The sequence below is a fragment of the Hemitrygon akajei genome, unplaced genomic scaffold (genome assembly GCF_048418815.1).
Source record: "Hemitrygon akajei unplaced genomic scaffold, sHemAka1.3 Scf000225, whole genome shotgun sequence".
Lineage (NCBI taxonomy): Eukaryota > Metazoa > Chordata > Chondrichthyes > Myliobatiformes > Dasyatidae > Hemitrygon > Hemitrygon akajei.
The window spans coordinates 218,141-231,882 of NW_027332108.1; the positions used below are offsets into that span (position 1 = coordinate 218,141).

Below are 13,742 nucleotides of genomic sequence, written 5' to 3' on the forward strand. Positions count from 1 at the left end.
ATCACCCAGATATCTTCTCACTTGCCTGAATTCGGCTATCACCTACCAGCTTGTTCTCTCCTCACAATCTTATCATGGCTTCTGCCCCCTTCCTTTCAGTCCTGATGAAGTGTTTTGGCCCAAAACATCGACTATTTATTCTTCTCCAGAGCTGCTGCCTGACCTTCTCAGTTCCTTCAGCATTTTGTGTGCATTGCTTTAGATTTACAGCATCTACAGAATTCCTCGTCTGCACATATTATTGTCCCTGTTGTGTTGTCTAATCTCTGCCCATTTCCCATGTCTCTGTTACTTTGTTCCAGACCTGGAGAGTTCAACACTGCAACTGTCTACAGGATTGTCTACTGGAGAGCACACCCAGGAACTGTCCTCTGTCCCAGCGGGAGACACATCCTCAGGTACCAAGTCTCATGTCTGTCTGTGTTCATTCAGTCTCTGTCACTCTGTGAGGTTGAACCTCCCATGGACCAGTTCACCTACTGGATGTACAGTGCATTGTGGGTAGGGGTGTGAATGATGGAGTCAGTGGTTCCTCTCTCCTGTCTGTTGGGTTGGGTTTGGTGAGTCGTGAGGGATGAGGCTCTGTTGGGGTGGGAGTGAGTGGGGTGGTGGGAATGAACAGCGAAGGGTGGAATGAATGAGAATGACACAGGAGGGAGGAGGGATGATGTTTGTGTGAGGGGAGAATGGTCACAGAGAGGAAGGGAGGAATGAATGTGAGGAGTTACACGGTGACTGATGAGACATAGAAATGACCAGAGTGGGATTTGAGTAATTCAGTATGTGGACAGAAGGAAATGGGTGAAAACACACAGGACAGAGGGATAGTGAGAGAGGTAGGGATGCTGGAGTGGGAAGAATGATGTGAGTGAAGAGAGAGTGATGACTGTGTGAGGAGAGTTGGACAGAGAGATCAGTGAGAGTGACGCTCCAACTGGAGGGAGGAAAGGAGAGACTGAAAAGAGAGTCATACAGACAGAGTTAATGCCGAGAGATGGAGATGTGAGGAGAGGGATTTAAGAGTGAAAGACAGAGGTATTAAAGAACAAAGGAGAGGGGTGTGTGTGTATTTTAGAGGACAGATTTGACCTGGACTAGAGCCTTATGTTCCCTGCCATTGAGTTCCTTCCTGATCTAATGTGAACCTTGTTTACTGCATTACCCATCCTTCGTATATCTTCTTATTACAGATTTCCATTCTGACATAACTTGGGAATCCCTGGGGACATCGACCAGAGAACCTGGTCCAGGTTTTAACACAACCACAGCAGGGTCTTCAAGCTCGCATACAGATCTCCAATCAGACACAACTTGTGAACCTGATGGATCAGTGACAGGTAAACCCGGTCCGGGTCTGACCACCACACCAGCTGTGTCTGTGAGTTCAGGTACAGATCCCCTGTCAGTCACAACTTGTGAACCCAATGGATCAGTGACAGGTAAACCTGGTACGGGTCTGACCACCATACCAGCTGTGTCTGTGAGTTCAGGGACAGATTCCCTGTCAGTCACAACTTGTGAACCCCAGGGATCAGTGACAGGTAAACCTGGTCCGGGTCTGACCACCACACCAGCTGTGTCTGTGAGTTCAGGTACAGATTCCCTGTCAGTCACAACTTGTGAACCCCAGGGATCAGTGACAGGTAAACCTGGTCCGGGTCTGACCACCATACCAGATGTGTCTGTGAGTTCAGGGACAGATTCCCTGTCAGTCTCAACTTGTGAACCCCAGGGATCAGTGACAGGTAAACCTGGTCCAGATCTGATCACCACACCAGCTGTGTCTGTGAGTTCAGGGACAGATTCCCTGTCAGTCACAACTTGTGAACCCCAGGGATCAGTGACAGGTAAACTTGATCCGGGTCTGACCACCATACCAGCGGTGTCTGCTAGTTCAGGGACAGATTCCCTGTCAGTCACAACTTGTGAACCCCAGGGATCAGTGACAGGTAAACCTGGTCCGGGTCTGACCACCACACCAGCTGTGTCTGTGAGTTCAGGGACAGATTCCCTGTCAGTCACAACTTGTGAACCCCAGGGATCAGTGACAGGTAAACCTGGTCCGGGTCTGACCACCACACCAGCTGTGTCTGTGAGTTCAGGGACAGATTCCCTGTCAGTCACAACTTGTGAACCCCAGGGATCAGTGACAGGTAAACCCGGTCCGGGTCTGACCACCACATCAGCTGTGTCTGTGAGTTCAGGGACAGATTCCCTATCAGTCTCAACTTGTGAACCCCAAGGATCAGTGACAGGTAAACCTGGTCCGGGTCTGACCACCACACCAGCTGTGTCTGTGAGTTCAGGGACAGATTCCCTGTCAGTCACAACTTGTGAACCCCAGGGATCAGTGACAGGTAAACCTGGTCCGGGTCTGACCACCACACCAGCTGTGTCTGTGAGTTCAGGGACAGATTCCCTGTCAGTCACAACTTGCGAACCCCAGGGATCAGTGACGGGTAAACCCGGTCCGGGTCTGACCACCACACCAGCTGTGTCTGTGAGTTCAGGGACACATTCCATATCAGTCTCAACTTGCGAACCCCAGGGATCAGTGACAGGTAAACCCGGTCCGGGTCTGAACACCACACCAGCTGTGTCTGTGAGTTCAGGGACAGATTCTCTGTCAGTCTCAACTTGCGAACCCCAGGGATCTGTGACAGGTAAACCTGGTCCAGGTCTGACCACCACACCAGCTGTGTCTGTGAGTTCAGGGACAGATTCCCTGTCAGTCTCAACTTGTGAACCCCAGGGATCAGTGACAGGTAAACCTGGTCCGGGTCTGACCACCATACCAGCTGTGTCTGTGAGTTCAGGGACAGATTCCCTGTCAGTCTCAACTTGTGAACCCCAGGGATCAGTGACAGGTAAACCTGGTCCGGGTCTGACCACCACACCAGCTGTGTCTGTGAGTTCAGGGACAGATTCCCTGTCAGTCTCAACTTGTGAACCCCAGGGATCAGTGACAGGTAAACCTGGTCCGGGTCTGACCACCATACCAGCGGTGTCTACTAGTTCAGGGACAGATTCCCTGTCGGTCACAACTTGTGAACCCCAGGGATCAGTGACAGGTAAACCTGGTCCGGGTCTGACCACCACACCAGCTGTGTCTGTGAGTTCAGGGACAGATTCCCTGTCAGTCTCAACTTGTGAACCCCAGGGATCAGTGACAGGTAAACCTGGTCCGAGTCTGACCACCATACCAGCGGTGTCTACTAGTTCAGGGACAGATTCCCTGTCAGTCTCAACTTGTGAACCCCAGGGATCAGTGACAGGTAAACCTGGTCCGGGTCTGACCACCATACCAGCGGTGTCTGCTAGTTCAGGGACAGATTCCCTGTCAGTCTCAACTTGTGAACCCCAGGGATCAGTGACAGGTAAACCTGGTCCGGGTCTGACCAGCACACCAGCTGTGTCTGTGAGTTCAGGGACAGATTCCCTGTCAGCCTCAACTTGTGAACCCCAGGGATCAGTGACAGCAGATCCTTCACAATTCAGGAATCCCAGGGTCTGTGAACTCAGGTATCCGTGGTGGGGTCATCTTCCCCTTCTTCAGACCTCAATATTAATCTGGGCTTTGACAGAGTAGTGACTGGTCACAGACATTCACCAGGGAGAGTTACTGAACTGGATGGATTTGGTATCTCTTCAGATCTGAGACCTCCTTTTCAAATTGTTGTCCCAGTGTCTACCCATTTCAATTCAACTTCCCATTCCCATTCCCATTCCCACACGTCTTTCCAAGGATTCCTCCACTCACCTGATAAGGCCAAAATTAGGAGTGGCAACACCTTATATTGTATCTAGGTAGCTTGCAAACTAACAGTATGAACATTGGTTTTTCTAGCTTCCAGTAATTTCCCCCTTCTACCAATTCTCTCTTTTTCAATTCCCATTTTGACTCCCCTCTTAACCCCTCTCTTCTTCTCACCAACCCATGACCTCCTTCTGGTCCCCTTCCTCCATCACTTAATTCTGTTCTCTGTGATTAGATTACTCCTCCTTCAGCCCTTTACCTCTTCCACATATCACCTCCCAGCTTCTCAAATCACCCCCTCCCTCACACACCCACCTTCCCACTCACCTGGCTTCACCTATCACCTACCAGCTGTACTCCTCCCCACCTCTTTATTCTGGCTTCTTCTCCCTTCCTCTCCAGTGCCGATGAATGGTCTCAGCCCAAAACATTCACTGTTTATTCCCGTCCAGAGATGCAGTCTGATCTGCTGAGTTCTTCCAGCATTTTGTGTGTGTTGCTCTGGATTTTCAGCATCTGCAGAATCTCTCATCTTTATGAATTATTGTCCCTGTTTAATCTCTGCCACTCTCCCATGTCTCTGTTACTTTGTTCCAGACCTGGAGACTTCCACAATGGATCAGTCCAATAGATCATCTACAGGACAACCCACCCCATCACCATCGTCTGTCTCAGTGGGAGAGAGATCTTCAGGTATCAGGTCTCGTGTCCATTGGGGTTTTTCAGTTTCTCGCTGTGTGATGTTGAACCTCTTATAGACTGATTCACCTGCTGGATGTGCGTCCTGGTGAGGTGATAGTGATTGTTCAGCTGATCCTTCTCCCCATCTTGCATCAAATTTCACCAACATCCACCGTCTCTCCAAAGGCAGTGAGCGTTCTTGTGGAGAACAGTCCACGGGGTTGGTTGCTTTCAGATGATAGTCAGAGATCTGTCAAGGTGAAGATACGTCTCTACCAAAGAAGGTGTAAGGAGCTTCTGCCCTCCTCTAGCCTGCAGGTCACCCTTGGGCAAGATGTGGCATTTGCTTAGCACCACCCACACCCTCACAATCAGGGTCATGAAGAGGTATGGGAGCAGGTACTGGATGTTCCAGGGAAGGTGGGATCTGTTCCGAAGGGACGGTTTACACCTGAACTGGAGTGGTACTAACATTCTTGCAGGGAAGTTTGCTAGAGCTTCTTGGGGGGGTTTAAACTAAATTTGCAGGGGGCGGGGATCCAGAATGTGAGAGAGGATAGCGAGAGGAAGAATAAAGGACAGGTGGGGACTACACGGTTCCGGAATATTAAGTGTGTAGTAGAGGAAGGTGAGGCGGAACAAGTGATAAGGAGGACTCGTGTACAGAGGGATGGTCTGACGGAACATGGAGTTAAATGTGTTGCAAGAATAAGTAAATGTAGGAAGGACAACAAAATTCTAGGGGCGTATAGCCCGATGGGAGTTCGGGGAGCTGGGTTAAGCACAATAGGCAGCGATTCAAACAGAGAGAGGAGAAATGGGTTAAAAATTCTATATCTGAATGCACGAAGTGTCAGGAATAAGGCAGATGAGCTTGAAGCCCAGGTGCGAATGGGTAACTATGATGTTGTTGGGATAACGGAGACATGGCTGCAGGGAGATCAGACCTGGGAAATGAATGTACAAGGGTATACGTGCTATCGTAGCGACAGAAATGTGGGCAGAGGGGGTGGGGTGGGCCTGTTGGTGAAGAATGAGATTCAGTCCTTTGCAAGGGGGGACATAGGGTCAGGAGAAGTAGAGTCTGTGTGGATAGAACTGAGGAACAGTAAGGGCAAAAGGACCCAAATGGGTGTTGTCTACAGGCCACCAAACAGTAGCATGGATATTGGGTGCAAGTTGAATAGGGAGTTAACATTGGCATGTGGCAAAGGTAATGTCGCAGTAGTTATGGGGGATTTCAACATGCAGGTGAACTGGGAGAATCAGGTTGGTGCTGGACCACAGGATAGGGAGTTTGTAGAGTGCCTACGGGATGCATTCTTGGAACAACTTGTACGAGAGCCGACCAGGGAGACTATTCTGGATTTAGTGTTATGTAATGAACAGGATTTGATAAGCGATCTCGCAGTAAAGGAGCCATTAAGAGGTAGTGATCACAATATGATAAGCTTTTATCTGCAATTTGAGAAGGATAAGGGCAGCTCGGAGGTGTCAGTGTTGCAGATGAACAGGGGAAACTATGGAGCCATGAGGGAGGAGCTGGCCAAAGTAGACTGGACGGATAGACTAGCAGAAAAGACAGTGGAACAGCAATGGCAGGTATTCTTGGGAATAATGCACAAGGTGCAAAATCAGTTCATCCCCCAGAGAAGGAAGGATTCAAAGGGGGGAAAGGGGCCTCAGTGGTTGACAAAGGAAGTCAGAGACTGCATAGCATTAAAAAAAGGAAATATGACAGAGCTAAGGTGAGTGGGAGGACAGATGATTGGGAAGTTTTTAAGGAACAACAGAACTTAACTAAAAAGACAATACGGGGAGAAAAAATGAGGTATGAACGCAAGCTAGCCAGGAATATAAAGGACGATAGCAAAAGCTTTTTTAGGTATGTGAAGAGAAAGAAGATAGTTAAGAACAATGTTGGGCCCTTGAAGAATGAATTGGGTGAAATTGTTATTGGAAACAGAGAAATGGCAGAAGAATTTAATGAGTACTTTAGATCTGTTTTCACTAAGGAAGACACAAGCAATCTCCCAGATGTATGGATGGGCCAAGGACATAGGGGAACAGAGGAAATGAAACAGATTGACATTCGGAAGGAAACGGTGACGAGAAGACTGATGGGACTGAAGGCTGACAAATCCCCAGGTCCAGATGGTCTGCACCCTAGGGTACTAAAGGAGGTGGCCCTGGAAATTGCGGATGATAGATAGATAGATAGATACTTTATTCATCCCCATGGGGAAATTCAACTTTTTTCCAATGTCCCATGCACTTGTTGTAGCAAAACTAATTACATACAATACTTAACTCAGTAAAAAATATGATATGCATCTAAATCACTATCTCAAAAAGCATTAATAATAGCTTTTAAAAAGTTCTTAAGTCCTGGCGGTAGAATTGTAAAGCCTAATGGCATTGGGGAGTATTGACCTCTTCATCCTGTCTGAGGAGCATTGCATCGATAGTAATCTGTCGCTGAAACTGCTTGTCTGTCTGGATGCATTGGTAATCATTTTCCAATGTTCCTTAGATTCAGGATCAGTTCCTGAGGATTGGAGAATGGCTAAGGTTATCCCACTTTTTAGGAAAGGAGGGAGGGAGAAAACAGAGAACTATCAACCTGTCAGCCTGACATCGGTGGTGGGGAAGATGCTAGAGTCCATTATTAAGGATGAAATAGTGGCATATCTAGATAGCAGTGATAGGATTCGGCCGAGCCAGCATGGATTTACCAAGGGTAAATCATGCTTGACTAATCTGTTGGAGTTTTTCGAGGATGTAACCAGGAAGTTAGACGGGGGCGATCCAGTGGATGTAGTGTACCTCGATTTTCAGAAGGCATTTGATAAGGTCCCACATAGAACATTGGTGGGTAAAATCAAAACTCAGGGCATCGGGGGGAAGACATTGACATGGATAGAAAACTGGTTGGCAGATAGAAAGCAAAGGGTAGCGGTGAATGGGTGTTTCTCGGAATGGCAGGTGGTGACTAGTGGGGTGCCGCAGGGCTCGGTATTGGGACCACAGCTGTTTACCATTTACGTTAACAATTTGGATGAAGGCATAGAAAATAACATCAGCAAATTTGCTGATGATACTAAGCTGGGTGGCAGTGTGACATGTGATGAGGATGTTAGGAGAATTCAGGGTGACTTGGATAGGCTGGGTGTGTGGGCAGATACTTGGCAGATGGCGTTTAATGTGAATAAGTGTGAGGTTATCCACTTTGGGAGTAAGAACAGGAAGGCAGATTATTATCTGAACGGTATAGAGTTGGGTAAGGGAGTAATACAAAGAGATCTCAGAGTCCTTGTTCATCAGTCAGTGAAGGTGAATGAGCAAGTGCAGCAGGCAGTGAAGAAGGCTAATGGAATGTTGGCCTTTATTACAAAGGGAATTGAGTACAAGAGCAAGGAATCCTCTTGCATTTGTACAGAGCCCTGGTGAGACCACACCTGGAGTATTGTGTACAGTTTTGGTCTCCAGGGTTAAGGAAGGACATCCTGGCTGTAGAGGAAGTGCAGCGTAGATTCACGAGGTTAATTCCTGGGATGTCTGGACTGTCTTACGCAGAGAGGTTAGAGAGACTGGGCTTGTACACGCTGGAATTAAGGAGATTGAGAGGGGATGTGATTGAAACATATAAGATTATTAAGGGATTGGACAAGATAGAGGCAGGAAATATGTTCCAGATGCTGGGAGAGTCCAGTACCAGAGGGCATGGTTTGAGAATAAGGGGTAGGTCATTTAGGACAGAGTTAAGGAAAAACTTCTTCTCCCAGAGAGTTGTGGGGGTCTGGAATGCACTGCCTCGGAAGGTAGTGGAGGCCAATTCTCTGGATGCTTTCAAGAAGGAGCTAGATAGGTATCTTATGGATAGGGGAATCAAGGGATATGGGGACAAGGCAGGAACCGGGTATTGATAGGAATTGATCAGCCATGATCTCAAAATGGTGGTGCAGGCTCGAAGGGCCGAATGGTCTACTTCTGCACCACCTATTGTCTATTGTCTATTGTCTATTGTCTTGTGAGCAGCTGGTACATATCACATATACGGGTTCAGCAACCACTGACGCCAGGCTGACAATCTCTGAAGAGTATTGATAATGGCTGGAGTCACCCATCCTGTAAAGACACTGCCCAGAACAATCATGGTGATGGACAGACCTTGATCGTCCACGTGATACGACATGAGACGTAATGATAACGATGTTGAAGAACAAGGACTGAGAGATGTGGTTTGGAGGGTGAGGGGATTTAAGTGGTTTAACACACAGAATGCTGGAGGAACTCAGCAGGTCAGGCAGCATCTACGGAAAAGAGCAAAAAGTTGACGTTTCAGGCCAAGACCCTCATCAGGATTTCCAGCATCTGCAGATTTTCTCTTATTTGTGATTTAAGTGGTTGTTTCATAATGATCATCGGGTGAGAGATGGGTGTGAGGTGGAGGAGTGAAGGATGGTCGGGGGGTCAGAGGAGTGAGGAATGGGCACTGAGAGGAGAGGATTGAGTGAAGAGGGAGGTGCGGATTGCCCGAGAGGATTATGTTGTGTGCAGATCCAGAGGTTTGACCAGTTTCACACTGGTAGATTATAGATGTTTCTGTTCGTGATGACCACTCCCCATCTCATTTACTCTCTCCACCCTGATCCGCTGCTACCTGTCCTCACCCACCCTGTTTCTCTCTTTGCAGATTCCCAGTCGGACACAACTCAGGAACCCCAGGGGTCTGCGACTGGAGGACCTGGTCCGGGTTTGTCCACCACCCCAGCAGGGTCTGCAAGCTCAGGTATTCATGGTTGGGTTCACCAAAGGGAATGATTCTCCTCGGTTTCAGTCCCGGAAATTTCTCCTCACTCCCACTGAGGGGAGTCACGTGGAGTGACGGAGGTTTGAGAGAGTGAATCGGTGAAGGCACACCGAATGGTTTTGATTTCTTTCCTCTGTCCCGGACTGATCACCAGGTTTGGTGTCTCCTCTTCGTCTCCCTCCCACGTCTGTGGTCCTTTATTCCAGTTCACTGGAATTCCACAGAGAAACAAGTCAAAGGATCGTCTACTGGTGGACTCTGCTGGGAACTGCCCCCTGTCCCAGCAGGAGATACATCCTCAGGTACCAAGACCTTGTTTCTGTGGGGAATGGACAATCTCTCTCACTGGATGTCCTTGTAGCTCGTGTGCATCGTCTCCTCTGTTGGATGTGTTTTCCCGTGGGGTGGGGATCACCGGTGTCAGTGGCTCGTCCCCTGTCTGGACAATTCTCAGTCGTGCATCGTCACCCCTGTTGGATGTGGTTTCCCGTGGGGTGGGGATCACCAGTGTCAGTGACTCGTCCCCTGTCTGGACAATTCTCAGTCGTGCATCATCCTCTGTTGGATGTGATTTCCCGTGGGGTGGGGATCACCGGTGTCAGTGACTCGTCCCCTGTCTGGACAAATCTCAGTCGTACATCGTCTCCCCTGTGGGATGTGGTTTCCCGTGGGGTGGGGATCACCGGTGTCAGTGACTCATCCCCTGTCTGGACAATTCTCAGTCGTGCATCATCTCCCCTGTTGGATGTGGTTTCCCGTGGGGTGGGGATCATCGGTGTCAGTGGCTCGTCCCCTGTCTGGACAATTCTCAGTCCTGTATTGAGGTCCCTCTGTTGGAGGTGGGGTGAGAATTCTACACTGAAGTTCTGGTATTGTGTGTGGGCGTTAAAAGGAAGATGCTGTAGCTTTCAACAACAAGGCACTGTGGCTGTTTGTGTGGGCAGCTTGTGGGTGGTCTGACAGTCAGGAACAAGGGTTGAGAGCTGGGCTTTGTGAAGGAGGAGAGTTAAGTGACTGACTGGTCATGAGTCAGAGGGTTCGTCACGAAGGAATGGGGCCTGAAGTTGGAAATGGGTCCAGGAGCCTGAGGTCCCACACCCCCAGGTTCAGGAACAGTAACCATCTGGCTCCTAAACCAGTGTGGGCGACTTTACTCACCTCACCTCTGAACTGATTGCACAGCCTACACACTCATTTTTATGGACTCCACAACTCATGTTCTCAGCATTTATCATCATCTATCTTTGATTTATTTCCACTATTTGTCTTCTGTTGCACACTGGTTGTTTGTTTTTATGTTGAGGTTTTCACACTTTCTGTTGTATATTTTATTATTTTCCTGTGAATGCTTGGAAGAAAATGATTCTTTGGGTTGTATACGTTGGCATGTATGTACTCTGATAATAAAGTTACTTTATCTTTCATTTATATTAGAGTTATGGCTGCCAAGTAGGGACATTGTCTCTCTCAACCTCATTCTCCTGCCTTGTCCTGTAACCTTTGACACCATTACTAATCAATAACCTATCAACCTCTGCTTTAAATATAACCAATCACTTGGCCTCCACAGTCTTCTGTGGTAATAAATTCCATAGGTTCCCCATCCTCTGGCCAATGAAAATCCTCCTCATTTCTGTTTTAAAGGAACGTCCTTCTGTTCTGAGGAAGTGCCCTCTCTATCCTAGACTCCCCCACTATAGGAAACATTGTCTTCACATCCGCTCTATACTGACCTTTCAATATTCGATAGGTTTCAATGAGACCCACCCTCTTTCTCTAAACTCCAGTGAGCACAGACCCAGTGCAATGAAACGCTCCTCATTCTCGAACATTTTCATTCCCAGGGGGATCATTCTAGTGAACCTCCTCTGGACCATCTCCAATGCCAGCACATCCTTTCTGAGATCAGGGGCCCAGAAATGCTCCCAACCACAGAGCCACCAATTCCATCATCCATATCATTGACATATAATGTGAAAAGAAGCTGTCATGGCCAAACAAACCAGAAATGCTCCCGACCACAGATCCACCAATTCCGTCATCCATATCATTGACATATAATGTGAAAAGAAGCTGTCATGGCCAAACAAACCAGAAATGCTCCCGACCACAGAGCCACCAATTCCGTCATCCATATCATTGACATATAATGTGAAAAGAAGCTGTCATGGCCAAACAAACCAGAAATGCTCCCGACCACAGAGCCACCAATTCCATCATCCATATCATTGACATATAATGTGAAAAGAAGCTGTCATGGCCAAACAAACCAAAACAATTGCCACTGCTGGCAACCCTACGGATTTGACATGATGCACCCTCACTCCAATAATCAATTTTCCAAAAAGCTCGATATGTATTTGATCCTTTATTAGCAATTAGCAAACGTACAATCTTGAAGCAATGAAACTTAAGCATGCCCAAGTGTAAGCTAAGTGTAATTGAGTGTTATTGAGTGATCAGCAAAAGGTACGACATCTGCCTGTCCCCATCTACTACAAACTGCAATAAACAAAGCATGAAGACAGAACTTACTCCCTTCGCTTTTACACCGTCCCCACTCATGTGACTACTTACCATAATAAATGCGAAACTCAGAATACAATGCAGATGGAGAACTGATACATGGGTCATACAGAAGCTGTTCCAATATTGAACCCTATGGAACACCACCAGTCACCGACAGCCAACTAGAAAAGGCCTTTAATCCCAATCTTTCCCTCTGTCAGTCAGTCTACTAACTACAGTATGCTCGTATCTTTCCTGTAATATCATGGGCTCTTGTTTATTAGTATCGTGTGTGACAGCTTGTCAGAGGCCTTCTGAAGATCCAAATGCACAACATCCACCAATCCTCCTTTGTCTATTCTGCCTGTTATTTTCTCAAAGAATTCCAATGGATTTCTCAGGCAAGATTTCCCCTTAAGGAAACGATGCTAACATAAACCTCTTTTCTCATGTGCCTCCAAGTAACGCAAAACCTCATCTTTATAATGGACTCCTTCCCAGCCAGTGAAGTCAGGCTAACTAGCCTATAATTTCCTGTCCTTTGCCTCCCTCCCTTCTTTAAGAGTAGAGTGATATTTGCAATTTTCCAGTCCTCCAGGACCATTCCAGAATCCAGTGTTGTTGAAATATCCCTACTAACGCCTTCATCTCTTGCAAAGCCCTGGGGTGTAGTCCATCTGGTCCGGGTGACTTACCTACCTTCAGCCCTTACGACATCCCAAGCACCTTCTCCATAGTATTAGCAAGTTCACTCACTCTTACCCCACGACACACTCCAGTTTCAGATGTACAGTTGGTTTCTTCCATCGTAAAGACTGACACAAGAACTATTAGGATGGGAAACAACTTCTTTCCCCAGGCTGTCAGACACTGAACTCCCAGCCTCCTGCCAGGTCACATCACACTTGAAGCATGATGCTGTCTACTTTTTAACTTGTGTCACAAATGCACCTTATTATTTATGAATCTACAAGTGGTGATATTAACGTGTGTGTGTGTTACCTGTATGTCCGGAGGAACGTTGTTTCGTTTGGTGGTAAACGTGTGTACTGTTGAATGATAATAAACCAAACTGGAACTTGAGTTTGAAAACATTTATTAAGTTCATCCACCATTTCTTTGTCCTACCTCTGCAGCATCATTTTCCATCCGTCCAATATCCACTGTCACCTCTCTTTTATTCTTGATATATCTAAAAAATCTTTTTTGCATCCTCTTTTATACTGTTGGCTAACTTACTTTCATATTTCATCTTTTTTCTCCTTTTTGTTTTTTTCCAGTTAACTTCTATTGGCTTTTAAAAGCTTCTGAATCCTCGAACCTCCCACTAATTCTTGCTCTATTCTCTGCCCTCTCTTTTGCTTTTATGCTGACTTTCACTTCCCTGGTCATCAAAGTTGCATCATCCTCCATTTAAAAGACTTCTTTTTCTTTGGGACTTGTCTATCCTGCACCTTCCGAATTGCTCCAGAAATTCCAGCCATTGCAGTTCTACTGTCATCCCTGCAAGTATTCCCTTTCAATCAACTTTGGCCAGCTCCACTCTCATGCCTTCTCTTGGAATTCAGCCCCAATCTGATTTTCCTAATCTGCTGCACATTGAAATCGCCCATGACCATCGTAACATTGCCATTTCGTCCTGCCTTTTTTTATCTCCCGTTGTAATTTCTGCCCCACATCCTGGCAACTGTTGAGAGTCCTGTATATAACCCCCAAGAGGGTCTTTTTATCCTTGCATTTTCTGAACTCAATCCACAAGGATTCAACACCTTCCTATATTATTCACCTGTTTCTAAGGATTTGATTTTATTTTTTACCAAGAGAGCCACCCCACTTCCTCTGCCTACGAGCCTGTCCTTCTGAATGACGGAGGAGGTTGGGGATGAGCAGATGGGGGAATTGGGAAGGAGTCTGTGTGTGGAGTGTGTCAGAGTGATGGAACTGAGCCTGGTGGAGAGATTGGGGGAGTGTGGTGGAAGAACA

At 47.2% G+C, this 13,742-nt stretch overlaps 1 protein-coding gene across 1 annotated transcript in view; it reads left to right on the forward strand.

Moving 5' to 3' along the window:
• The window catches only part of LOC140724452 (uncharacterized), a 40,019-nt gene that overhangs the window by 19,509 nt on the left and 6,768 nt on the right, over nt 1–13,742 (forward strand). The window contains exons 2-4 of the mRNA XM_073038905.1: nt 1,191–1,337; nt 4,355–4,450; nt 9,135–9,230. Coding sequence (XP_072895006.1) covers nt 1,191–1,337; nt 4,355–4,450; nt 9,135–9,230 — 339 coding nt within the window. The remainder of the gene's footprint in view (nt 1–1,190; nt 1,338–4,354; nt 4,451–9,134; nt 9,231–13,742) is intronic.